The 27,977-nt window shown below is 53.9% G+C and overlaps 1 protein-coding gene across 21 annotated transcripts; it reads right to left on the bottom strand.

The window, feature by feature from the left end:
• Positions 1-50: 50 nt before the first annotated feature.
• MSANTD2 (Myb/SANT DNA binding domain containing 2) lies at positions 51-22,650 on the bottom strand (the record flags this gene model as incomplete). 21 transcript variants are annotated; one of them, XR_014230233.1, is made up of 9 exons in its annotated part: positions 9,386-9,424; positions 10,044-10,088; positions 10,743-10,872; positions 11,027-11,184; positions 11,863-11,921; positions 12,111-12,246; positions 12,366-12,412; positions 12,488-12,557; positions 22,144-22,650. XR_014230233.1 is itself a non-coding variant. In XM_082330560.1 (5 exons), 5 exons carry the CDS (start codon positions 22,648-22,650, stop codon positions 742-744), a joined length of 1,725 nt encoding a protein of 574 aa, XP_082186686.1. In that variant the 3' UTR covers positions 51-741. The 21 variants fall into 21 exon arrangements, 9 of the variants coding, with proteins under 9 accessions (XP_082186686.1, XP_082186688.1, XP_082186681.1 ...); XR_014230228.1 differs by having other exon boundaries at positions 12,366-12,557; XR_014230229.1 differs by having other exon boundaries at positions 10,743-10,825; positions 12,366-12,557.
• Positions 22,651-27,977: the final 5,327 nt, after the last annotated feature.

Below are 27,977 nucleotides of genomic sequence, written 5' to 3'. Positions count from 1 at the left end.
TTCTCACAAAGAGGCTAACTAGAACTCCAAAAAAAAAAAAAACCCCCAGAGAAAACCAAAAAAAAAACCCAAATAAAAAGAAAAATAAAAAGGCCAGGAATTATTTTAATGTTAAAAAATAAAATAAAATAAAAGCGGATATGGCAACGCTACTAGTAAAGTGGAATACATCACAGAAACCAAAGTCTTTTTGCAGGCAACACTGTTCGGAGAGAGGAGAACACTTGACGGGTGAAAAAAGTGAAGTTCTAAATTATATACAATAGTATCTAAGGGTGGCTTTGAAAAACAGTCTCCTTTAACGTGATTCAAGGTTTAACTTGCCGTTATCTATTGCTTATTTATTCAGATCCGTAATAACACTTAAGAGACGGATGCGTAAAAACGAGACACCGTGGAATAAAGAAAAACCAACAAAAACCCAGCTTTTCGTATGAAAACGCCACGTGTACGCGCTTGTCCGATGTGGAATGTACCTACAGTCGTTTCACGGGCTGGGGGTTTCTCCTCGCCGCGCCGCTCCGGTGGGAAAAGCGGCCGGGCCGGCTGGCAAGGGAGGCGTCTGGCTTGCTGGGGATGAGCTCCTGGAAAGCGCCCCGCAAGCCTCTTATCACCCCAAAAACTCGTTTCCAGGCGGAAAAGTCCGACTTGCCCGGCTGTGAACGGACAGGATCCGAAAGCGTCTGGTAGCGAGATGGAAAAAAACGGGCGGAACGCCCTAATCCTTATGAAGGACGAGACTCAGTTGTTAAATTTTAAGGGGTATCCGATGGCTTTTTCCAGGCACTCTACCAAAGAGCCGGCGGAAAGAAAATCCCTCTCCACTTCCACAAATTTGATGTAGATGGATTTGGGTGAGACACCGGGCTCTACGACGCAGTTCTGAGATAAAAAGGCGTTGATCCCGACCCAATCTTTGCTGAAGGTTTTGGTGTTTGCCTGAAAATGTAAAAACAGGCACTGCTGGAGAGTCCGGACCTCAGCGATGCCGAGGTAACAGTAGATAATCCGGGCGGATTCCATATCCACCCGGAGGGAGGCTTGCGGGGAAGGGACCTCCAGCTCCCCTTGAGTCTCGTTGCCGGGATCGGGCCCCCGGTGCTCGGCCAGAGGGGAGGGGGGTTTCTCGTGGCACTCTTCGTAACCGATGGCGTACAAGCCGGGGCTTTTGGGGATCCCTCCCGGTAATAAATACTGCACGACGTTGCCTCCGGTGGGTTTGGAGTGAGCGATGGGTATCCAGTCGATCTCCATGTGCAGCTCCAAGCACCTGGCTTCGCTGATGGTGATCTCCAGGAATTTGTAATAAACGTTTTTCCAGTTCATTTTCTGCACTCTGGTCATGATAACCCGACCCTCCGGTTTTTCCGAGTTGAAATATTCCCGGAGTCGCTTGCCGAGGGGTACCTGCGAGCTGATCTCGGCGTAGTGGTAACGAATATCCTCCTTCCAGCGGGTGTTGTAACCGATGCCGAAAATGGCCAGTTTGTTAGAAAGATGGAGCCTGGAGAAGTCCGTCCAGCTCTGAAACAGCTCCCACTTCAACTGGACCGACTCCAAGATTTGCATAATATTCTGCATGACGTCGCGCTTCCTGGAAATTAAAAGACACGGAGAGAAGGATAAAGGCGTCAGTAAACCGGAGCCGCGAAACCATCCCGGCCAACGCACCCACCTTCGGAAAATACAGATCCGATAGTTTGGGTTTTTTTTAATCCATCTCGGCGAAAACAAAGAAAAACCCAACCCAAACTCCTGCTGATATCTCAAGCGAGCCACGATCTCTGCTGGAAATGAGATTTCATGCAAAAAGTTCGGCGGGAGATAAGCCGGTAAAGAAAACGAGAGCCAACAAATCCCCAAATTCAGCTTCCGAGAAAGATTCCTTCTCTTCCCAACCCCAAAAAACCACGCGGTGGAAATGTCCCGCTCCTACCTGCGCCACTTCAAAGCGATTGCAAGCAAACGCGTGTCTGGTACCGATAAATAAACTCGGAGTTATTCCTTAGAGCCGTGCGTTCCCATCGGCACGCCGTCTGGCACAGGCGACCGGAGCTGCGTCCCTAATTTGCAAACCCAACGCCTCCGCCTTGTCGGGACTCCAAAATTAATGCGAGGGAACGGGGCTGGAATGATAAAAAACGCAAAGCAAGCGCCGAGCCGCTCCGAAAAGCTCGGTCCCGATGCTCCAGGCACCGACCCCGCGGAGTGGAAGACGCCGGTGAAGGCGCCCGGTGCCTGGGCACAACCGACGCCGTAACCGGCCGCGCGACGGGCGGCAGAAATCCCCCTGCATATCCAGTAATGAAATCCCGGAGTTTTTTCGTGCCCGGTAATGCCGCCGGCATCGAAGACGAGTTTCCACGGAGAGGCTGACACTTGGCTAAGCGCTCGGGAGAGAGCCTGAAGCGAGCTGGAACAGCTTCCTCCGGGATGAATGAGAGGCTTCGGGCGTAATTAGCTAGCAGGGAGAATTGCTCGTTTTAGGAGTTATTGTCCTATAATCAAAGCTGTAGGAAGATAACACGACTCGTTTGGTAACGGAGAAACCTCTCCAGGTCCAACAAACAGGACTGAAAAGCTGGCTCCCCGCAGCTCTCCTCCCTTTTAGCTGCTGCGCTGCGTCGGTAAAGCCGAACCGCAAGGGGATGGGGGTCACTGAATCCCCGAGGATCCGTCCCTCCTCCTCCCACGTCCCAGCGGGAGAGCGTACCACGTCTTCACTCCCCGCTCCGCTCACACTGGTTTTATTCTGCACACGGGAACTTCCCTCCTCTCGTGGGCTCCTTCCCGGCGTTCGCAAAGATCGCTCCAACTCCCTAAAATCAGCTTTTTCCGACCAGCTCCCGACGGAGTCAAGACTGGTGAGGGCCGCGAAGGTCTTTAAGAGCAGATATGACACCGCACAGGGATACGCCTGGGGTTGAGACATTGACGGGTGCATTTCTGCCCAATATTTATTCAATATTTATTCCTACGTGGATCGGAAGGTCGCTTTTTCCGTCGTATTGATGTTCAAAGAAACTGGGAGCTGCAGAGCCTTCCCACGGTGCTGGAGAGGTCCAACCTCACAGCCTCTCCTGTCAAAAAACCCGCTTTTATAGGCGTAAATATAACGCGCGTGATGTTGGGACGGTTCTCCAAGCGCTGGTTTGTCCTTTAGGCGATCCGGTGCCGCCGGGGCAGAGCGAAGGCGCCGGGTTTGGGACCAGAGAGCTCCGTGTCAAGCGGTTTGAGGCACGCCAGCTCTGCAAAGCCGAGCCTCCCAAAGCCGGGCTGAGATTGCTCGCTCCTCGCCGCGACGGCAGGGACCGCGTCCATCAGCCCGCCGCCCTCTCCCAACCAGCTCCTGGCAGCATCCACACCCGAAGATTCCCGGATCGACCTCAAAAGGCCTTTTGGCAAGCGCATCTCCGCCAGGATCAGAGCGTAACCGCGTTTCTCGAGCGCCACGGAGGGGACCTGCTCGGCAAGCAGAGCCACGTTGCAGCCAGGGGGTTTTAAAAACGCCTGTCGCATCGTCAACCACCTCCCATTCCTTATTTTAAGTTACTTCTGAGGAGTTATTTCCCCTTTGCCCTGGCTAGCAGCGAAGGAGAGAAACACCATACAAGAAAAACGCGTATTTACCCCAAATCCGTTTATATTTACATACAAATGCTGAACTGTTTCAAAGTTTCCAGCTTCCCCGACGCTTCTTCGGATGCTGAGCAGCGCAGCATTGCTACGCTTGGAAAACGTCTTTTTTTCTTAATTTTTGGAAGTGGAAATTCACTTTCTGGGGACCAGATGGGCAAGGGGACCAGACGGACAAGGGGCCTTGGTGAGCGCTGACTTGGCACTTGGTTCAGTAGCGCGGAGCCTGTGTTTGATCGCTGTTACACGCTCATTCGACTCAAGACAGACAGCTGAACGCGATTTAAAAGTCCCATCCAAACCCAGAGACGGGAGAAAGCAGCGTGGGTAGATTTTCATTCAACAGTGGAGGAACAGAGCTAAGGGAAAAAAAAAAAAAAGAGCCCCCACCTTTATTAATTACACTATAAATATTCTGGCTAAGTTTAGTTCAGCATAAAATAGAGCTGAAGCTCTGGTGAAAAAAAAAAAATTAGTCACTCATCAAACCGCTCCTGCTGGGAAGAGGAATAATTTCACTAGAGATGATCTCCGGCAGCACCTCGCGTACGGGAGAGGAGAAGGGCTTTGCACGGAGGGAATCCATCGCTTCGAGCACGAGGCAGCAAGAGGGAAAAGGCGATTTGAAAAAGCGCTGCTTTTCGGTTTTAGCGTCTCCTCTTCCCGCTTACACCAGCGGTCGCCCCGCTGAGCTTCGCTTTCCCAGGCTCTATCCAGCATCTCCTGGGCAGAGGTAGAAGCTGTAAGAGTCAAATTGTTACCATTATTTCTTTTTTGAGAGAAAAATCTGAGCTAGGAGAGGTTTGACCCTGTGTCAGCGCCGCGTGTCACAGGGCAATCTCATTTTTCATCTGCCGAAGGTGCCCTAGAGCTGGCCGTGACCCTAGCGTCAAACCACGACCTCTGTGCCGCAGACCGCATTTCTTTCTCCTCGGAAGCTTTTGCAACTCAAATGAGGAAAGACGTGGCGCAGATTTGTTTTAAGGCGCTGTTTCCAAACAAAACCAGACTTCAAGGAGGCTGAAACAGCCGGTTTCAGTGAAGGACCCAGCTCCCCAAGCTCTTTCTCGTTCATCTTCACAAAGCCCACAGCGAATAAAACCACTCCTCAAATGAATTTAAAATAGCAGAACAGAGTCTTAAGCAGCGTTTCAACTTTTCAAAACAGTTTATTTGCAGGCAGCAGCATGCCAAGGGGATGGAACAGCAGAGCCGATGTGGGGAAGAAGAGTCCAGCTGACGGAGCACGGGACCCGGACGCAGCTTACCTATTGCTCTTCGCTTCCTACGCCGCTGAAAATAAGGCAACCCGGGCAATACGGGAAATCTTTATGTCTTTGGAGACCAGTTATTTCCTACCTGAAGCTAAAAGAGGCAGCGCTGTCCGTGCTAAGGTGCCGTGCAGCTTGCTCAGAGATACAACGCCTTAGGTTTGCTGGTGCACGATGAGGTCTCGGCGCCGGCCGAGCCGGCAGGAGCTGAACCCCGCGCAGGCGGCGGGAGCGAAGCGAGCTGCCGCTCTTTCTGCGGGTTTGCGGGCAGTCGATAGCAACCGCAGATTCACACCCATGTGTTTTGTCAGGAAAAGAAGAGCCAGAAGAAATTCCAGCGAGCTCGGCGACATGTTTCCCATAGCGAGCATCTTCGCGGCATTCTCCCACCCTCTGCTAGGAAAATAATGTCACGGCGCACATCTGCTCCCGTAGTTTTCCGCAAGCTGTTTAGCTCCCCAAAATCCCTCCAAAAATCCTTCCAAAATCCCAGAGGAGGGAAAGCGATAAGCAAAGGCAAGATTTTGAGCACGACACATGCTTATAGCCCGGCATCGCCACGCCGTCATTTCTCCATGTCAAAAATCGCAGCACGCGGTTCGGCGAAGAATTTGAATGCCCTGCCACTCCCTCCCATTTTATGGAGATTATTTCTGCTGAAAATCTGCACGTGACCAAAAACGCTGACAAACTGAAGCCCTGCCTTCTTTGAAGTAAGTTATACGTATTTTAAAACGCTGGCCAAAGAGATGAAAAAGTTTGGCATCTATTTATCATCTGCGGCTTTTAAGAATAGCTGCAATCTTATTTTTGGAAGATAATAAATAAATACCCAGCTTATCTTCGTATTGGCCATGCTTCTCCTGACTGCTTTTAATCTACTAAGTCGGAGTTTAAAAGTTCCTTGCTCTCCTAGCGGGGGGAAAAAGTTAATTTTCAGCAAATCTGTGTTGGAAGATGCTTTGTGTTTCCACTGAGCGCGTAAGGTGGGCTTACACCTGCACGCTTCACAAAACGCCCCAGAATTCAGAGATTTCTGTGCATTTTAGAGGGAACTTGGGAGGGAAAAAACACAACCAAAAAAACTCTGAAAAATCTAATCTACCAAATCTAATCCAGCCGTCCATCTACAGAACAAAACCTGGAAAGGAAGATTCAGGCAGTGCGAGCCTCCACCTCAGAAAATTCAGGATTATTTTCTATGCAATGCCCTCAAGCAGGCCTCGAAAGGTAAAATCATCCCAGAACAGCCCACAGAAACCGTTCAAAGAGGCGATAATCATGTTCACACTGGAAAAAGTTGGTTTTCTCCAGTTCACCTCTGAATTTGAGAGCCAAACTGAATTTGCTCCACGTTAAGAAAAAAGTCACCTTCGGGTACCGTGAAAATCCATCTGAAGGGAGGAGTTTGATGAAGCTAGGCCGTGACAACGGAAGCTTCTTTTTATTTTTATTTTTTTTTAGGTTTTGGAGGATTTTTTTTTCATTTAGTTACAGTAAAAAGCCTCTGTTGTCTTACTATTACAGGAGCTGGTTTTCCAGCGTAGGAAATACCAGATTGACTTCAGATGACGCTGCGAATTAGCTCGTGCACGGAAGCCACCCAGAAGGGTCCGCGAGCCCATTTGCCATGGCTCGCTCCCATCGCGGACAGATTTACAGCCACCCTGCAGGTTTTAAAACCCTAAAGGTTGGAAGAAAGCAGCCCCGGTCCGAGTAAGTACGGCACAATTCCTTTCATTTTTTAAAATGCTCCGTGTTATCGTTGGCAAGGCGAGGGAGATTCGCGTGCTCAAAGCATTCGAAATGCTGCGGTATTCGTCAGATTAAATAGATCCAAAAGGTTACATGTCAGCTCTGGAAAGTTATAAAAATAATAAAAATAAAATCACGAGCTTTGGCATGCCTTCCCACCGAGGAGGGGGAAGGCGTGAGCTTTTCTTGTGAGCGTTACTCCCTCCAGGCCAACAGTACACACTGCTACGGGGTGCTGGGTCCCTCTTCTCCCTCTTTCTTTCCTCTATTCCTCCTCTATTCTCTTTTTTCCTTACAGCCAAAGGGGCAAACTTCAGGTAGATGGAAAAAGAAAAAAGAGATTACAAATAGATCCTCGTGTCACAAAACCCGCACGCAGCCCCAACGGATCCGACGTGTATTTTATCCGCATTTTAAGTCCTGGCATTCGTGTAGTAAAGTCTTGTTTCACTGAATGACGAAGCCAAGAGACAGAGTTGTGAAGCTTTTCAGATGTTCTGAGGTAACTGGAATAATGCATAAAGCAGATTCAACTCTATGAATAGTCTTGCACAATGTATTTATAATTATAATCAGAAGTTTCAAATATCCTCCCCTCCTGCACAACATCTCTAGGGAAATACATTCCAGGGTAAAACATTCATAAATTACTTACTGCGTGTCTTCTGAAGATTCCTGCTTTATCTTTAATGTTCTTTTTGTGGTGGGCATTTCATCTGAAAGGTAAAATTCCAAGACAATTATATTTTAAATAACGCTACTGGGGCTTTTTTTTTTTTTTAAAAAAAAAAAAGGCTGAAATTAAGAATAAATAAATAAAAATTCGAAGTTGCTTCCTAGGCCAGGCAGTCCGCTAAGTTCTGCACGAGCCAGCTCCAGTTCCTAAATCCTCCATAACTGAATATTATTTTTGTTTTCTTAGAAGCAATGTGATCAGTTAAGATCTGAATCTGTCTCTGCAAGTGCAAAACCTTTGAAAGACAAGACCACAATTCCCGCTCTTAAATCACAAATCCATTTAATTGCAAACTACATCGTTTAAAAAATGGAAAAAGAAAGAAAAAGGGCTGTTCTGCTTTCAATGGCACATTTGAAGAGCAGGCACCAGAACAAATGCATCTGTATTCCATTTGGATGTTGTGTGCTAAATGCTTTTCTCCTAACTTCTCTGAGTGTTAAGAATATCGCACACAAACATCTCCGATTTGCCTGAAGGAAAACGGCGGCGAACCAGGCGACCACCGTTTGACTCACCGGAACGAGTCAAACTAGATAGAATTAGCTGTCGTTTCCATACGTTTTGTAACGCCATCTTCTCCCCGCCATTTCTCTCCCGCCTATTTCTGACTTTTAAATCCCCTGGGGAAGAAGCCTCAGAGAACCAGAACGCCGTTACCAGCCAACTTGGAAATTTTAACGTTCAACTGCGATTTAAGCCTCTTCCAAAGCATCCCAACTCACCAGTCCCCTGAACACAAATGCGTACAGATAACGTGACTGCACCTCCTCTCCCTGTTTCATCCTACAAATCACGAGGGGCGGGAAAAAAAAACAAACTCATCGCACCAAGAGCCTTTATCCAATTCACCATCCAACGTTCTCCGTTGAAGTTGATCGACTTAAAGTTTCCGCCGGGAAAATAACCCCCTCGCTCAGGCAAGGGAGGAGCACGCACCGGTAAGATCGGTGGCTCAAGAGATAGAAAAATACTTCCAGAAGCCCACTTCTTGACAACACTGCTCAGGTCAGCGTGCGTTTTCCATCAAGAATGTGGTACCTTGCTCTGTTTGACAAAGTTCGATAAGCCACAGGCAACAGGCAAATCTCCCAATTAATTAATATATTGGTTCTTAGGCAGAGACACCAATAATTCAGGCAAGAAAAGCATGCGGAGCAGTTTGCTTTAGGTCTCAATCCTGGAGTGTGAGCTTGCTTGCCTTTTTTTTTTTTAATTTAAAAAAGGCCACGTATCTGGATATAAGCATATTTATATATTTAAAACAAACATACCAGATAGGGTATATAGGAAGAAGGAGCAACATTTACAGTTATCGGTATTAATAGCGGCGGTCTGAAGACCTGTTCATAATTTAAAGTCTTTGAATGGTAACCCCGGGCTCAGCTGGTGCCCAAGGACCTCCTCCAAAGCGGGGTCCTGCTAAAAGGGAAAATATCGCCCTGATCCCATGAGGGGAGTAGGACTGAGCAGGGAAGGAGAGACAGGGAACGCACTGCCACCTCCTCCTCCACTGGTTGCGGCCACGCGGCCCTTCCACTCACTGGGCTCTTTAAACTCAAGTCCTGAGCCTAAAAATACTTCGGTTTTGCTTTTGATGATGAATTTCTTTCCCTTTTCTCCTGGAGGACGTCAGGTGTTTAGCATCTGGAGCGCATTATGTTCGAAACGTGAAAGTCAGTACCGAGATATATGTGTGAGATGGGTATGAGCACAGAGCGGAGGTAAAATCCGAGGATGGAGATGCGCCAAGATGGGATTTCTTACCCAGTTCCTGTTCGCCGGTCTGGTAGCAATGAAGATCCTGACTGTGGTTTCCCCAGTCCTCCTGCGAATACTCCTCCATCGTGCTGCCGTCCGACTCCAGCTCCTGGTACAAGCCACTGCTGTTGATGAGGACGGGCTGGCAGGGCTGGGAATCCCATCCTCCCTGCCCAAACACTTGCTCCAGCTGTTCAAACGTGTAGCTGCTTTTCCTCTTCCCCACGCCGTGCTCCTTCACGCGGCTGTAGCACCTGCGAAGGGTCTAAGACAGAAAAAAAATGTGGGTTAATCCAGCGGCGATGGGTTGGAAGAGCAGACATTCACTTGCAGACAGTTACACGGCTGCTAGGCAGAGTTTAGGGTGGTTTTTTTACTTCTGCTGATCAGTATTTGCCCCACGCTCACGAGCTAAATGCAACGCTCCCGAATTAATCTACGCCGGCCAGGAAGCATCATACGTATCCGACGTTCCCGCTGCAGCGATTTAACATTAACATCTACGACACGGGACAAAGTCGCGTAGCAGCGACAGGTTCGTCAGATTTAACTCGGGTGATTTATTCTCTTCCCCGCTTCAAAAAACAAAAATCCCCAGATCTGCTATGTAACGTAGGAAAAAAAAAAATAAAAATACCAAGAGATCCCCAGTCAGAGATACCAACGAGCCAAGAAAATGCACACCTACTACGAGGAGGAGAAAGCAGAGCCGGTGTTGTGCCCGCAGCTTGGAGGAGGTGAAGCGGGGAGGAGAGAGAAAGGAAAAGAGAAAGAAGAGTCCCCCAAAGCAAAGAGGGTCCAACCTTCCTCACTCCGGTAAGAAGACACAAGGTACAAAATGTATATGCCTAAGCTATTCAGCTAGGAAAATATATATTACTTACATATTTTGCATTCCTTACTAACTCACTCTGCCTCTTGTGAAGCTGCTGAAATTTAAAAGAGGTCAAATCAATAATGCTCCAAATCCCCAGACTTCGATATCAAGCATTAAGTAAGAAACAATACTGCGATGGCTCTAACACGTCTTTAAAATGACCGCTGAGGCCGAAACCTCCCATAAAGACAGATGCAAAAACCTGGTCTACTTGCGGTGATCCCTTTAGCATCCCGCACCGACGGCCGAGCCGCTGCATCGCGGTCGCCACGCGACAGCGATGCAAAGCTGTGTAAGCCTACGATTTCCATCCGCATTTCCCCCCTGATCCGGAGCGACACGCGCAAATATTTGGGAGGAAAAAAAAAAAAAAAAAAAATCTTTATGCGCATCCCTCAACGTGGTTTTAACTCTATGTTTTGAAAGATCATGATGGGCCCCCGGTTTGCTGGATCTTGATGGTTTTCGGATTGGTTGAGTGCTAGAAAACATTGTTTTTCATATTAAATTTATCAGATTGCTCAGGTTCTAGCTTCAATGGTAAAGCCGCCTCTGGAGTTCAAAAGAGGCATTAATTTGGGGAGGCTAGTCCTGTCACCGTGCTTTCTGGAGGACTGGAAGAGATTTCAAGCGCACATCATTGCAAAAACCACTTGTTTTTTCCCCCCAAAAGGAACCTTTACATCTCCAGAAAGCTCAAACCTACCTAATGCTCCTCATATACCGGTTTAACAGCATCAGCGGGAAAGGAATACATTTCTAACCAGTTGCCTCGTGATATTCAGAGCCCTGGGGGCAGAAGCAAAACTGCTAAGCAGCAAGTCAGTTTTACCCTGCTGTTTCAAAAAAAACAAACACACACACACAAATAAAAAGAAAACACCAAATTAAAGGAAAAAAAAAAAAACCATATAAACACACAGGCAGCAATAAGCACCAGAGTTATTCAGCGGTTTAACGTGGAACCCTTCCCGATTTTGCCTTCGCTACCTTGGGATAAACGGGCAGATCCTCTTTGGGTGGACACCAGCAAATTTTAAGTTTTCATCTGCAAGCGGGGTAGAAAACTGGCTTATCTCAACCTGGAACCAAAGAGCCGGCCAAGAAACCTGTCAGGATTCACCGGAGGAAAACCGGGTTCCCTGGGGCTGGGGGTACGGATAAATTTGGTTGTTAAAATTCGGCAACGAGAACCCCATCAAGGCAGTTTTAAATGGCCTGGTTTGCCCCGAAAAGCACATTGGAGGATGCATCGCTTCGCTTTGTCACTCCGATTTCTCTCCTTTCAGCTCAAATCTCACCCAGCGATGCGGGCGAACTCCTGTTTCCCTCCCAGACTCTTTCTAAAATCCACCCAAGTCAGATTTTTGGAAATCTATTTCCCAAACCCCACTTCTTACATCTGCCCCGGCTTATCCGTCGGAATTAAATGCAGATTTAGAGCCTCTAGCTGATATTATTAGCAGCCTTTAAGCTAAACAAACCGTCTCCAGCGCAGTTAACCAAAAACGTCAATACTCTTGGCCAAGCCCTCTTGGGAACGCTCGACCTCCCCAGCCACTTGCTCTATTTTAAGCCTGTGCTTCAAACATCTCACCCTACCGATGGAGTTATCGAGTATCTCACACCGGGTAGTAGCCTAGTAGTAATTAATTATTTCATTCAGGCTGCAGACTGGCTTCTTGTACCGTGAAAATAATTTAGCATCCAGTCAACAGAGACTAGTACAAGAATTAAAGGGAGCAAGGCAGAAAGGGGGCAAAAATAAAAGCGCAACGCTCTCATTGCTCATTTCTCTTGCAAGTCAAGAGTACTTTTGCGCTTACCGCCTAGATGCTTTCGGACCTCGCTGCATCTTTTACCTCCGTTTCTGGCAACGGATAGTCTGAAATTGGAGCGAGAGAATCTAAAATTTGGTGCTTTTGAAAGCACCACGAGGCCTGCGGCCAAGCAGCTGGTGGCTCCTTGGTCTCGCTCCCTGGAGAACCGAGACTGCCGCTAGCTTTTCCTCGCTGGAGGCACTCCCCAGTTTCCCCACCAGGCAGCCCCTACCACTTTTTTAAGTGCTGTTCACCTCCGAATAACATGCGTCGGCTCCGTTTCATGGATACCCGCAGGCTTCTGCGTGGCAGGGGCGAGGTGGACCAGAGCAACGGCTCTCCCTCTGCGGCTGCCCGTGCCTCCCGCAACCATTTTCTTCTTGGTAAGACCTAAATAATTGCTCGGATTTCAGGAAACCTCCCTTGGACGTTTTCTAGCACTCAGACACTTTTCTCCCCGCAGGTTATTCTGATTGGCAAGATTTAAGACCGAGGTTTTTCTTACGCACCTCCTCTATTCCTCCCGGTGTCCAGCTCAACTCCTGCTCCGTGGTTCCTAAAGTGCACATACATATATTGATACAGATAGACAAGAAACCAGTAAATTTAGGACAAGTAACTGAAAACAGACCTGATAACTGCCCAGTGACTGCACAGACTGGAAGAGACCGAGGCTTTTGCTTATTGTTCTGCAACACTGCCTGCAATACGAAGACAGATTATCCCCACTTAATTTATAATTATGAAATCCAAAGGATGAGACAGTCAAAAAGCTCAGCGTGGATTTTCTCCCCGTTTCTAACTTACGAGCCCTCATCTTCTCTACAAGTGAAGAAGGAGAACCGATCGCTCTGCAGGAACTGCAGCGCGACGACCAGAAACACCCGTCAGAAAAGCCTTAGGACGCGACTTTGAGGAAGGCTGCAGACACAGTCCTCCTCCCAGCAAAAAAATAAGACGAGGGAGAACAACACCACAGTCAGCTTCTTACGTAGAACCTCAGAGATGGTCCGACACAAGAAACTCCAGATCCCCGATCTGAGACTCGGCGAGATGCTACGGGCTCCGCAGAGCAGTTCAGTGGCCTACAGGTGTGTCCAAGTTAATCTATTTAAGTTTATTAAATGATAGCAGCTGGCCTAGAAGGGATCCCGATGGCACAGAGCACCACTTAGCACAACATTCGGCTCTGAAAATGCTCTTTTACTTAATGGGAGAGATGAGCTCTTGGCTTTACGTCCCGAATTAAGACCGGCGGTATCAAATAGCTTCCTTCCTCATTGTGCCACAAGCTACACGAGATGAAAATATACCGGGACAAAAGAAACAGCTTTTGAAGCCTGGAGGGGTTGTAGGGCACGTAGGGATCACCGGCACAGTGAAAGTTCTTGAAATCTTCATTCCTGAGTTGGCTGGTGGGAGCACAAGGAAACAGAACCGTCTACAACAGTCTGATAGCTCTGCTCAACGTGCTAGCTCATCAACTTTTAGGTTAAAAGATGCGTGCGAGGCAGGAGAACGCGAGACTTACGTGGGATATCGCAACAAGTCCTATTTCTGTGGTCTATCCAGAATAAAAGGAGAAGAAAGAGCACCTTAAACTCTTGAGAGAGCCGTACGCCGCTGCAGAAAGGCGGCCGACAACTTCGACGCATCTCCAACACGAGACGCCGAGTCTGCAAAACACCAGCAGCCTCCTGCAAACCCACCCTTAAAACTTCGTGGGCGTGCGCCGCAGGAGCTGCCGCCGACCTGTTGGCGAAGGCTCCGGCCCCGCAGCTGGCTGCACATCTGCTGGATCACGGCACTCGGAGAGATGCCAGCACTCAAAATAAATCACGCTTTGCACTGAAGAGCGAAGCCTCAATCGTACCCTGATGCACCCGAATGCACAGGGACTTCCCGAAGGATTTGGCTCCGGCCTGAAGGTCTCCGATACAGAACAAGGAAAGAGATGGGAATGTCCTGAGGGGAGAAGGGTGGTGAGGGGGAACGCAGACAAGTTGAGCGCCTGATCGAGATAGGAACCGGAGATCTCTTTGGACAATGACTTGAAGAGACAAAGTCACCCTAGAAGGCAGATAAGGGATGTCCTTCCTTTCCACCGCAGCCAATTTCTAAATCACAATTAAATATATTCAAAAAATCCCCTCTTGCCTGGATGGGAATTATTTACAGAAGCGCTACAGCCAGTTGCAGAGGTCACCCTAGATGAGGCAGGACTTTGCCAGCGACCAAGAGGGAACGAAGCCAGGGTATAACGAGTTGCGGCCCGGCTAGGTGAGGAAGTGACGCCGTGATACGCGGTGCCAAGAGACGATGAACTTCCCTGCAGCAGCGGCGGGCTACACCTCGTCTCTCAAAATCGCCACCTGCGAAGATGCTCCATTGGTTGCTGCTGTTAGAGAGCCAAGAATAAAATCATTCATACCCTTCTCGGGGATTTGATGCTAATCGGGCTAGACACCTAGGGAGAGGAGACTCTCCAGTATTGCCTGCAGAAGGGCAGATGGCTGGGCACCTCCATCTCCCGGCGTGCTGAGCTCCTGGTTTAAGACAGCGCTGGAGGAAAAGAAGAGTAAGTAGTTAGAGTAGGCAGACCAGCAGAACCCTCTGCCGTGCCCATACCCATCACAGCCAGCGACTTTTGGCTCCATGAAGAGTTTGGATGGGATGGATGTGTCCTACAGACAGAGCTCAGCTTGCAGAGACACGAGTAAGGTTCAACCTAGTCCTAGGCACGACCTGCTCAAAAACAGCATTTAAAACCCATCACTACTTACTTAAGAGCAACGAAGGCTGTGTTTGAGTAGACTGCCTTGCTCATTCCTAAAAGCAAACTCGAAGTTTCACGCATCCACTGTGATCGGGACATCTTGATGCCCCCTGCAAAGCCTGCCTGCCTTTCAAGGAAAGGCCAAAGTGCAGCAGCCTGAACCAAGAGGTCCGAGACGTACGCAAGAGGTCCTGTCTCCGCTACCAGCAAGCCACGAGAGACCACGCGGACTCAGCTCCCTGCCGGTTCTCGCTCTCCGATGAAGGAGCAGAGCAAGGCCACAAGCCCCTCCAGAAGATGAAGAGCAGCACAAACCTTCCTGCGGGTGGGAGGGAAAAGGCTCCTCTCCAAAACAAGCTTCAGCTGAGCGGCAGAAAGCATCTGGTGGCACCACGGGGGAAGCTTCTCGCGTAGGTCAGAAATTTTCACCAGGACCAGGGGGCAAGGGTAACTGGTGAGAGCACAGCAGTCCGCGGAGCATCACCTACTTGGCCCCCAAATTTCTACGCTTCGCAGGACGGAGCGTAGCTGGGAAGAGTAAGGAAAGCAAATCCGCCCCCACACCGGCGCTTGAGGCTGCGTGCTCTTGTACCAGTTTCATTCTGCACAGCATTGCAGGTGCATCCAGTCACTTCTAAAATAAATAAAAATCCACGGTCAACCCCCCAGCACCTCCAGCATCGCCATCACTGGCACTCTTTCCTGACGTCTGGTACAACCGATGCCACCGGGATGCTCAAAATTTCCACCTGCCTGCATGTGCTGGCTAAGGGCAAGTGATAAAAAAAATCAGAAGGAGGATTTTTAACACCTTCCCAAGTCCTCCATAGTCAAGAAGCACAACAGGGAAAAACTGCGTGCTCCCAAACTGAGATTTCATGTTCACAAGTCTCCCAAACTGAGATTTACTGTTCAAGTTTAGCAAGTTTGTCCTCCTGCAATGAGTTCCTGGCCATCAACTGTTTCTGTCTCAACAGGATAACCTGCCGGCTCGCTCCCAGCTCCCTCTGGGAATCATTTTGCACCCACGCAACAAGCAGTGGATGACCCAGGTACGCCAGAACAAGCAGGTGAGAGTATTACAGACTCACAAGACGGCTGCAGAAGCCAGGGGACAGTAAAGACGCTCAACCTGCACGTGCAAAGCGAGACAGATTCCTACCGGCATGACACCGCTCTGCAAATACCCCGGCCGGAGAGAGTGGATGCAGCTGCTCTGCAAGAGGGTTCACTCCACGTCACGCTCTCCTCCCAGAGATGCTCCTCAACTGCAGCCCCACGATACATCCAAGAAGGAGTAAAACAAATTAATCTGTTTCTTGTCACGGGAGAGTTTATTTTTTCCAGCTTATAAATGTCAACAGAAAGTTGCTCCCACCTACCGGGGCCCGTGAGATCCTCCAGCGAGAAGCTGGGCTGCTGGAGAGGATTCAAGGAACGACAAGAAATGGCCCAGCCTGGAAAAGCCGGCGCATCTGAATCTATTTAAGCCAAAGAAAGATCCGGAGGTAACTTGACCACCATCCGCACACATCGCAGCCGGTGGAGCTACCTGGATGAGCATCTGGGCCTGAGATAAACACAAGACAAAGATAAAACGCATTCAAAAGAAATAGAAGGCAAAGCTGTTTTGAAGGTGGACGCTTGGCTGGTTGCTACGAAATGTCCCCGATGCTCCATCATTTGAGATCTTCAAATTAAAAGCCAGCCGCTCTGCTCGATGTTCTCGGACCTCACGATGCAATTTGGGGTGAAATCCAATCTCCCGTATTGCGCAGGAGGTCAAACGAGAGCCTGGCAAGCATCGCTTCTGAGATAGTCTAGTTAGCGCAGCTTTTCCTTCCTCAAAAACAACTTCACGCAAGATTTAAAAAGAGATTGCTTACATCGTAAAGCAGCTAAAACCACAGCCCCGTTACAAACGAGCCCCCGTCGTCGTCGCTTTACATATAGCTTAAAGCAAGAGAACACCAGCGGCTGATATTCGGGCGTAATTTTTCATTCCTTCCCGTTTCATGTGGGTTCGCGGCATTTGCTTCTCCCCTTTGCGCCTACGTTCTCTACGAGCGCTTAACCAGCGTCTTCCCTTTGAAAAAGAAAATTACACACTTCGCGGACAACCACAACCCAGCAGAAACCTCCAGTCACCCATCCGGGGCGAGGAGGAGGTCGCTACATACAGAAAATCCAAGGCCACGGGAGCGGGTTGGCCATCGGGACGCGCAAATTCCTGCAGCCGGGAGTTGGAGCCGCTCCTCTTTGAATAAATGGCTTGGCACCGACTCCAGGGAGAGGCGAACAAATTACAGTGGCTCCCTCGCAAAATAAAAGCAGAACCCGCGTCTCCTCGGTAGCTGAAGAAATGACATGTTAAAAATGCCCCTGAATTAATTTTAACAGTCTCCCGCTGCCGAAGGGCAACTTTTAAGGAGGGATTTCTCTCTGCTCGAGAAAGGCTCGCTAGCTGCCACCACTGCCAGGGAATTTCTAGCACCAAAACGCTCTCGCAGCTCCGCTAAGCAAACCGCCGTCAGGAGAGCGAGTCTTGGATTCCCCCTTCAACGAAGAAAGATGCGTGCAGCAGAAGCAGAAATTCTTCCGCAGATTTAAAAAAAAAAATGCATAAGATCCAGTATCGAAAGAACAACTGGAGCTCGTTATTTCGAGAACTCTCCTTTAAAATAAAACAAGCCTTTATTGCCTGAAAATTACCCTTGGCTCGCACAGCTCTGCAGCAACCGTAACACCCGAGCTCATCTGCGCCTTCCCAGAGCATCTCCCTGCCGTTGCAGCCACGTGCGAAGGCTGGAAGAGGACGAAACGATGACGTCCCAGCGTATTACGCGAGGGAGCGCGACGGCAAAGAATACGTACTGGGTACATCGGCTTTTGGCCTTCATACAGCACGAGGCGACGGCTCGTTTTCCATCCTTAAAAGCACTCGAGTTAAGGGCTAACCTCCCATTCCCTGGCTGAAACGACATCGCCAGGCGAAGGGCGCAAAACCAGCAGGCGAGTCTGGAAAGGGTTTTGCCAAATATTTCATCCCCTGCCTTAAAACACCAGCGCTAAGGTCGAACCTTAGGACTTACAGGTTCTCCGTGCCCCGCGGGAGAGAGGTGACGAGTTTTGGGATACACAAACCAGGCTAAATCCTTCAGAATACTTCGGAAATAGCAGGAGGTTTGGATGCAAAGCACGTGCACTTTAGTAAACGACTCTTTAACGAGAGCTACGTGTCGTAGGGACAGTCAGAATGTTACTAAATAAGCAAGGATTAAGGATGCAACAGGATGAGGAAGCTCCAGAGCACAAGCCAGCTTTTTTGGGAACCCAACAGACAGAAATCGAGACGTTTCAATCCTTCCGACTGCCAAACTCACCAATCCACCGACCTCAGAGCCACCGAGTCAGATTCGAGGTGTCTTTCCGAAGGAAGAAACCAGGAAAAGCTGCTGGAACGGTTACGTGTGAATCCCTAAATTTGAAACAGACACTTCCAGAGTGGCTCAAACCCAACAGCAGGCTTGTTCCCAGCTTGCAGGCCAGCGCTGCTTGTGTGCAGAAAAGCACATGCAGATGGTAAGAGACAGATGAAAATCTGAAGCGGGGCCTTACTTTGCATCCTGTTTGAATTAGGAGAGAATGCATCTACGCGACACAACTGGAAAACTTTCTTCTTTGGAGTTGACTTTTTCCTTTCCAGCTCATTTCTAACTCGCTCTTCAGGACTGGGCAGAGGCCAGGGAAGGCAGGTGTCCTGAAGAAAGCCAATATCGAGTCCTTATCTAAAACGCATTTATAAAATAAGCTGAATCTGATAGGTTTTAAGCACAATTTACATTTAGAATACACCACCAAATCCTCACGCTACTCTCCCTTGATGGGCATTAAGTCAAAGTATGTAAAATCATGGAAATAGGGAGCATTACGGATAATAAATGGAAGATGGAGCTAAGCGCTCCTTCATCACCGTCTCCCCGGCTCCGCTTTCAGCTCAGCCAGCCGACAGCGGAGGACCACGAAGTGCCTGCAACCTCCCCTTGTTCCAACAGCATGTTCAAGTCGTCCTACTCGGTCTTAAAGGTGACTTCAGGCACCGGCTCCTCCACACCCTGGAGCGATTTTCACTCTCAGTCAAGCCTGACAGAGTCGAGCAGCCAATCCTGCCTGGAATTCTAGAAAAATTGGGATTTTAAGGTTGGCAGCATCTACCACAACTGCCTCAATAATCCCCGTAACAAGGTCAACTCTTGGCTCTCCTGAGAAGCCCCAGCTTTCGATGAGCACTCGTTTCACGGCCATTCCAGTGAAAAAGCAACTGCGAGCCTGAAGGCTGTGGAAAAAGTCCCATTTTTGCTCCTCCAGACAACTGCACTGACGCAGATCCTCACGGTGGGGATTTGGAGATGCAAAAGCTCAGGCAATATCATGACGGGTGTAGGGAGCCGGACACAACCGACGTCGAACGGTTGTTCTTCACCCGGCAGACAGCCTGAGGACAGGCACAGGACAGCACACGGATGGAAAGCGGACAACCCCCTTCCAGCCGGACCTTTCAACCAGATGTTAGGGTATTGAAGACGAGTGCGCCCCGACGTATCGCGTGTTGATCCAGAACCGTCGAACGGGCCCGTCAAGAGCCGCTCTTGGAGCCACTGCAAGGTGATAAACGCACGCCTTGTGCTTTTTATTCCCTCTACGCTGTTTGCTATGTACCTGATGCGCGGTTTCTTTCAAGCTTGAACATTTCACAGGCAAAGATGTGTTCAAGCATCGCTTCTGAAGGGCAAGGGGGAGAAGTCCTCCTCTGCAAGAAGCTCACAAACTGCTGGGAGGATGGGATCTTCCAGCAGCCACCAAAACGTTTACTCCAGCCCCAAAGCAGCCGCAACCTGCGACCCGCTCCATCCAAAAGCATCGTCTGAAGGCAAACAGCAATTTCTCGTCTGCTTTAATAGCGAAACTTCTCCTCACAAGCTGCTCAGCACCTCCTGAAGCATTAATGAGCCAAAATTGGGGTAGCGGTCCTCTACAGCCACTGCATAAACTCCCACTGCAACCCGAAACCATTGGAGTCTCGTGGACAAAGCCAAACCGCCTCAAGTAACTTTGCCATTGTGCATCAGCCTCTGGCAAAGCCCAAAGTTTCGCGGAAGAACCGATTTAAGCAACGAGCACCTGGAGAAAACAAGAGACTCAAAGAGGTTTCGCCGTGCAGCAAGGTTCCTCTCAAAAACAAAATTTGGATGCGTTCAAGGAAAATAAATCCCCGAGCAGCAAATACACGGAGTCGACGAGATGACACGAGGAAAATACATTAGGAAACTAAAACAGCTGGAGGAAGGGGGGTTGCTTCATTTTGACCACCTACTTTCAGGGACGAAGGCTGTTCTAATTAACAGGCACTGAAGGGTGAGTCTCTGACTTATTCCTGAGCATCCTCGATACTGCAGAATCCCTTATTTCACGTATTTTGCAAATCAAAGGCAGCCCGGGTGTATACACCTGGAGAATCCCAGCCTGGCTGGGCTGGCACAGCTGTATTTAATGGATGAGAAGAGGAACGGAGAAACAAGCGGCCTCGCTGCTCCCTAGCAATAACAAGACGTTGCTTTTTTAATCGATCGGCATTTTAAGCGGCTGCACGGGCAGCCTAATGGGTCATGAAAGGGGAAAATAAAAGCCGGAGGGAGCTCGGAGCGTTTAATTTGTCCTTCCAAGCTTCATTCACGTTTATAAACTGAAACCCTGCAGCGACTCCCACCCCATCCACAGTCCCTCCAAATATCTCCTCTTCGTAAAAGCGGAACGCGTGGAGCCGAACGCCAAACCCAGCCTTTCCCTTTTCCCCAGGGAATGATGCAACTGGAAAGATCCCTCTTTCAAACCCGCCGCCAGAGGAAACGCAGCCCTGTTTAACGCGGCTCAATTATTAAAGAGGTTTCGGAGACCGCGGCACGCTCTGGCGCGAGCCAGGGGAAGATGCTGTACCCCGTAAAGCAACTCCAAAGCAAAGGAGCGAGCCACAAGTGTGAGATGGCAACCAGAGCTCGAGCCACCCCTTATTACTGGAGTAACTGGGAGTAACTGGGAGCCCCCTTTTCCCGTGGGGGTGTGAGGGAGCAGCTCACGCCACCCCGTCATGGCCAGAAGACGCTGGAGGACACATAAGGGGAGCTGCCCACCACGTTCCAGGCTGAAGGAGGTAACCCAGGGGATGCGGTGCCCCAAAAACCCGGGGGAAAGGACGCTGCCGGGGGCTGTCCACACAAGGGGACACGAACGGCTGGGACGCTGCGTCCCCCCCCGCTCAGGACCGAAGACACAGCCGCAGGCCACCCACGCAGGGGAATCCGAGTGGCTGAACCCAAAGGACGCGGGTCCAAAAGATGCTGCTGGAGGCCGTGGGTGCGAGGGCTGAACCCACAGGATGCGGCACCCTGCCTGCTCCGGGCCAGGAGATGCCAACTGGGTGCTGCGGGGAGCCAGGCAGCTGAGCCCGGGGGATGGGTGCTCCCAAACCCAGGGCCAAAGGCTGGGCTGAGCCCAGGGGATGCCCACAGCCAGGGCCAGAGGAAAACTGCCTGCGTGGGGAGACCCTGATGGGGTGAACCCATGGGTTGGGGTGCCTGGCACCCAGGGGCGAGGGATGCTCGGGAAAACTGCCTGCGTGGGGAAATCCTAACAGGGTGATCCCAGGGGACGGGGTGCCTTGCACCCAGGATGCTCAAGGAAACTGCTGGCATGGGGAGACCCTGAGGGGGTGATCCCAGGGGACACAGTGCCCCCACAGCCAGGGCCAAAGGCCGGGCTGAGCCCTGGGGATGCCCACAGCCAGGGCCAGAGGATGCTCCGGAAAACTGCCTGCGTAGGGGGAAATCCTAACAGGGTGATCCCAGGGGATGAGGTGCCTCACACCCAGGGGCAAGGGATGCTCTGGAAAGCTGCCAGCACAGCGAAACCCCAAAAGGCTGAGCCCAGGAGACAGGGTCCCTTGCACCCCGGGGCAAAGGATGCTCCGGAAAACTGCCTGCGTGGGGAGACCCTGATGGGGTGATCCCAGGGGATGGGGTGCCCCCATACCCAGGGGCAAAGGCTGGCCTGAGCCCGGGGGATGCCCACAGCCAGGGCCAGAGGATGCTCCGGAAAACTGCCTGCGTGGGCAGACCCCGAAAGGCTGAGCCCAGGGGACAGGGTGCCCCCAAATCCAGCGCCAAAAGCTGGGCTGAGCCCGGGCGATGCCCACAGCCAGGGCCAGAGGCTGCTTCAGGGGAGACCCTGAAGGGATGGAGCCCGGGGGATGCGGTGCCCCCACCCCCCGGCCCGAAGGCTGGGCTGAGCCCTGGGGACGCAGCCACCCCGCACGCAGCGCCAAAGGATGCTCGGGAAACCGGCTCGCACGGGGGGACCCCACGGACGGGCTTCCTCCCCCCCCGGGGCCAACAACGACGCCCCGGGAGATCACCCCCCCTCCCCGGGGCCGAGCCCTCCGCCCCCCGCCGGGGTACCTTGATGCGCTCCCGGCACTGGGACGGGGTGCGCTCGTAGCCCAGCTCGGCCAGGGCGCGGGAGACGCGCTCGTACATGGCGGGGCCGGGGGCTTTGCTGCCGAAGACGGTACCGGCGCCCTCCAGCTGCTGGTACCGCGCCTCCACCAGCCGCTCGTTGCCCCAGACGGCGATCAGCGCGTTGGTCTCCGCCGGCGTCCAGGACATCCCTCGGCAAGCGGCGGCGGCGGCGGCTGCGGCGGCGCCGCCCGGGGAGAAGGAGACGGAGGGCGAGGCCCCGCCGCGGCCCCCCGCCCCGCCGCCGCCGCCCCCCAGCCCGGCCCCGCCGGCCGCCGGCCCCGGCCCCGGGCCGAGAGGGGAGGCGCCGCTGGGGGTGGAGGGGTCGGAGAGGCTGGGGTTGCCGTCGCTCAGCGCTCCCGGCGAGCCCGGCGACAGCACCTCCATCTTGGGGATCTTCAGCGGCGGCTCGGCGGCCGGGAGCTGCGAGGAGCCGCAGGACGCCGCCATATTGGAGATGCCGGACCGAGCGGGCGGAAGTGACGCGGGGCTCCCCCCGGAGGGAGGGACTTCCGGCAGCCCCGGGGTAGGGGGCGGTGGCGGCGGCGGCGGCATTCGGCGGGGGGGAGCACGTGCCGCCGCCGCTGGGGGCGTGGTCAAGGAGGGGGCGTGGCCACACACGGGGAGGGCGGCTTCGGGGGCGTGGCTCGTCGCGAATGGGGCGTGGCTAGAGGGGGAAGGGGCGTGACCAGTGGTGTAGGGGCGGGGCGTGAGGGCGAGGGGGTGGGGTCCTGCGAGGGGGTGTGGCCATTGATAAGTGGGCGTGGTCAATGCAGGATGGGCGGGGCTTGGCGGGAGGGGGCGTGGCCAGGGCAGGGGCACGGAGCGGGGGCGGGGCTTCGTTCACGAGGGAGGCCACGGGCGGGGGGCGTGGCTCGTCGCGAAGGGGGCGTGGCTACGGGAGGGGGCGTGGCTACGGGGAGGGGGCGTGGCGCCGGGAGTGGGACCCAAACCCTGGGGCTGAGCACCCCAAACCTGGGGCTCAGCACCCCCAAAACTGAGGCTTAGCACCCCCGTATCCATGGGCTGAGCACCCCTAAACTTTGGGGCTGAGCACCCCCAAACCTGGGGCTGAGCATCCCCCAACCCTGGTGCTGGGCACTCCCAAACCTGGGGCTGAGCACCCCAACTCTGGTGGCTGAGCACCCTCAAACTTCGGGGCAGAGCACGCCAAACCTAGGGCTGAGCACCCCAAAACCTGGAGCTGACCATCGCCAAATCTGGAGCTGAGCACCCCCAAGCCTAGGGCTGAGCACCCCCAAACCCTGGGGCTGAGCACCCCCCATATACAGGGACTGAGTACCCCAAACCCTGGTGCTGAGCACCCCAACTCTGGTGGCTGAGCACCCTCAAACTTCGGGGCAGAGCACGCCAAACCTAGGGCTGAGCACCCCAAAACCTGGAGCTGACCATCCCCAAATCTGGAGCTGAGCACCCCCAAACCTGGGGCTGAGCACCCCCAAGCCCTGGGGCTGAGCACCCTCCATATACAGGGACTGAGTACCCCAAACCCTGGGGCTGAGCACTCCCAAATCTGGAGCTGAGCACCCCGAAACCTAGGGCTGAGCACCCCCCATATACAGGTAGCTGAGCACCCCAAACCTGGGGCTGAGCACCCCTAAACCCTGGGGCTGAGCACCCCCCATATCCAGGGACTGAGCACCCCAAACCTGGGGCTGAGCACCCCCAAATCCTGAGGCTAAGCACCCCCAAACCCCAGGGCTGAGCATCCCCCATATCCAGCGACTGAGCACCCCCAAACCTGGGGCTGAGCACCCCAAACCCTGGGGCTGAGCATCCCCCATATCCAGGGACTGAGCACCTCAAACCCTGGAGCTGAGCACCCCGAAACCGCGGGGCTGAGCACCCCTCATATCCAGGGACTGAGCACCCCCAAACCTGGGGCTGAGCACCCCAAACCCTGGGGCTGAGCACCCCGAAACCCCGGGGCTGAGCACCCCAAACCCTGGGGCTGAGCACCCCCATATACAGGGACTGAGCACCCCAAAACCCCGGGGCTGAGCATCCCCAGACTCCGGGGCTGAGCACCCCCAAACCCCAGGGCTGAGCATCCCCCATATCCAGGGACAGAGCACCCCAAACCCTGGGGCTGAGCACCCCCAAACCTGGGGCTCCGCATCCCTCATATACAGGGACTGAGCACCCCCAAATCTGGCGCTGAGCACCCCCAAACCCTGGGGCTGAGCACCCCCAAATCCTGAGGCTAAGCACCCCGAAACCCTGGGGCTGAGCACTCCCAACTCTGGAGCTGAGCACCCCCAAACCCTGGGGCTCAGCATCCCTCATATACAGGGACTGAGCACCCCCAAATCTGGGGCTGAGCAGCCCCAAACCCTGGGGCTGAGCACCCCCAAATCCTGAGGCTAAGCACCCCCAAACACCAGGGCTGAGCACCCCCCATATCCAGGGACTGAGCACCCCAAACCTGGGGCTGAGCACCCCCCATATCCAGGGACTGAGCACCCCCCATATCCAGGGGCTGAGCACCCCCAAACCCCGGGGCTCCCCCATTTCGGGGCACCGGCCCCCCGTTCCCTCCGGCCTGACAGGCCCACGCCGCTCGCTGCCCCCCGACCCCGGCGCCGCCGCCATGGCAGAGGGGCCCCCCACATGCGCCGCGGCCCCTCGCCCACCGGGACCCTCGTTAATTGGGACCAGAGGGGCCCCTTGATTGATGAGCTCGGGGGGCAGCTAACGAAGGGGAGCGGGGGGCACCCCAGCTGCGCCCCAAACTCGTCGTTAAGCCAAGACTAACGAGCGAGAGATTGCCCCCCCCCCCCCCCAACCCTCCCCTTGCCCAAGCGGGGCGGTTTTGGGGGTCCTCTGGGGTCCCCTCAGGGTTGGCATCGTTAATTAAATGCTTTAATTAGGGCTGTGTTGGTTAAACAAATGGGGGGGGTAGGATTAGGGGGGGGCTGCCTGCTCCTGCCTGCTCCTGCCTGCTCCTGCCTGCTGCAGCACATCTGGCAGGAGAGGGGCCCGGGAGTAATCAGGGGCCGTAATTATCCCCTTCTAATTACGGGGATTAGGGGCTGGCGGCCGGGCCGGGGGGGGGACACGGGGACAGCGGGCTCTTTGTCACCGGCTGCCTGGCCCCAGGGGGGTGTCCCTGGTGCCGCCCCTCCCGTGTGGCCCCAAAGGGGTGGCCTTGCTGCCACCATGTCCCCAAAGGGATGTCCCTGGTGCCACCCCTCCTGTGTGTCCCCAAAGGGATGAACCCACTGCCACCGTGTTCCCAAAGGGATGTCCCTAATGCCACCCCTGCCGTGTGGCCCCAAAGGGATGCACCCATTGCCATTGTGTCCCCAAAGGGATGTCCCTGGTGCCACCCCTGCCGTGTGGCCCCAAAGGGATGCACCCACTGCCACTGTGTCCCCAGGGGGATGTCCCTAATGCCACCCCTCCCGTGTGGCCCCAAAGGGGTGGCCTTGCTGCCACCATGTCCCCAAAGGGATGTCCCTGGTGCCACCCCTCCTGTGTGTCCCCAAAGGGATGTACCCACTGCCACCGTGTTCCCAAAGGGATGTCCCTAATGCCACCCCTGCCGTGTGGCCCCAAAGGGATGCACCCATTGCCATTGTGTCCCCAGGGGGATGTCCCTAATGCCACCCTTGCCGTGTGGCCCCAAAGGGGTGGCCTTGCTGCCACCATGTCCCCAAAGGGATGTCCCTAATGCCACCCCTCCCGTGTGTCCCCAAAGGGATCTACCCATTGCCACCGTGTCCCAAAAGGGATGTCCCCACTGCCACCGTGTTCCCAAAGGGATGTCCCCACTGCCGGTGTGTCCCCAAAGGGATGTACCCGCTGCCACCCCTGTGTCATGTCCCCAAAGGGGTGCCCCCACTGCCAGTCCTGCAGCATGTCCCCAAAGGGACGTCCCTGCTGCTGGAGTGTCCCCAAAGGCAAGTGCCCGCTGTCCCTGTGTCCCCAAAGGGCTGCACCCACTGCCAGCGCTGTGGCATGTTCCCAGAGGGGTGCACACACTGCTGGCGTGTCCCCAAAGGGGTGTCCCTGCTGCCACTGCATCCCCAAGGGGCTGCACCCACTGCCAGCCCTGCAGCGTGTCCCCAAAGGGATGTCCCCGCTGCCACGCCTGTGTCATGTCCCCAAAAGGGGTGTCCCTGCTGCCACCACATCCCCCAGGGGATGTACCTGCTGCCACCATGTCCCCAAAGGGCTGCACCCACCGCCAGCCTCGCCACATGTCCCCAAAGGGGTGTCCCTGCTGTCCCTGTGTCCCCAAAGGGCTGCACCCACTGCCAGCCCTGCAGCGTGTCCCCAAAGGGATGTCCCCGCTGCTGGTGTGTCCCCAAAGGGGTGTCCCTGCTGTCCCTGTGTCCCCAAAGGGCTGCACCCACTGCCAGCCTCGCCATGTGTCCCCAAAGGGGTGTCCGTGTTTTCCCTGTGTCCCCAGAGGGATGTCCCTGCTGCCGCGGTGTCCCAGAGGGCTGCACCCACCGCCAGCTTCGTCACATGTCCCCAAAGGGATGTCCCCACCGCTGGTGTGTCCCCAAAGGGGTGTCCCTGCTGTCCCTGTGTCCCCAAAGGGCTGCACCCACCGCCAGCCTCGCCACATGTCCCCAAAGGGATGTCCCCACCGCCGGGGTGTCCCCAAAGGGGTGTCCCTGCTGTCCCTGTGTCCCCAAAGGACTGCACCCACCGCCAGCCTCTCCACGTGTCCCCAAAGGGGTGTCCCTGCTGTCCCTGTGTCCCCAAAGGGCTGCACCCACCGCCAGCCTCGCCACATGTCCCCAAAGGGATGTCCCCACCGCCGGGGTGTCCCCAAAGGGGTGTCCCTGCTGTCCCTGTGTCCCCAAAGGACTGCACCCACCGCCAGCCTCTCCACGTGTCCCCAAAGGGGTGTCCCTGCTGTCCCTGTGTCCCCAAAGGGCTGCACCCACCGCCAGCCTCGCCACATGTCCCCAAAGGGATGTCCCCACCGCCGGGGTGTCCCCAGAGGGGTGTCCCTGCTCTCCCTGTGCTCCCAAAGGGACGTACCCACAGCCACCGTCCCCAACGCCCACGGGGCCGCGCCCGCTGCCGGCCCCGCCGGCGTGTCCCCACGGCTGGCCGCCCGTGTCCCCAAGCCCCAGGGGGCCACTAGCCCCTTCCCCCCGTCCCCGAGCCCACCGCCACCGCGCCGGAGGGAAACGCCGCCGGCCGGGAGCTCATCAGGCCCCAATTAGGGGGGGCTCGCTGGGAGGCGGGGGGGAGGAATGCAAATGAGGTTAACGGTTAATTAGGGATTGAAAAATTCATTATTCCTCCAGAGCAGCTGATTGCGATGCAGCCCCGCGTCCCCATTAGGGCCGTTTGACCGCTGGCTAACGACACGGCGGCGGGGGGCTGGTGGCTCCCCCCGCCGCCCCGCTGAAAACAGCGGGGAGTCATTCCTGTAGCGAGCGGTGGCCCGTTCTCAGCCTCCCCGCGGCAGGGCGCTCCGGGCAATGAGTTGCGGCTGTTCTCAGCGGGGCTCATCGGTGGAACAAATTCTGGCTGTTCTCAGCGGGTCTTGCTTGTGCAATGGGTTCTGGCTGTTCTCAGCCAGGGCTCCTCTGTGCGGTGAGTTCTGGCTGTTCTCAGCCAGGATCAGCGTGCAACGAGTTGTGGCTGTTCTCAGCTGGGGCGCGCCTGTGGTATGAGTTGTGGCTGTTCTCAGCCGTGGCTCACCCATGCAATGAACTGTGGCTGTTCTCAGCCAGGATCACCCAGTGCAATGAGTTGTGGCTGTCCTCAGCCAGGATCACCCCCGTGCA

Source organism: Platalea leucorodia (genome assembly GCF_965183815.1).
Source record: "Platalea leucorodia genome assembly, chromosome: 20".
NCBI lineage: Eukaryota > Metazoa > Chordata > Aves > Pelecaniformes > Threskiornithidae > Platalea > Platalea leucorodia.
This window is presented reverse-complemented; position numbering and strand designations above follow the sequence as displayed.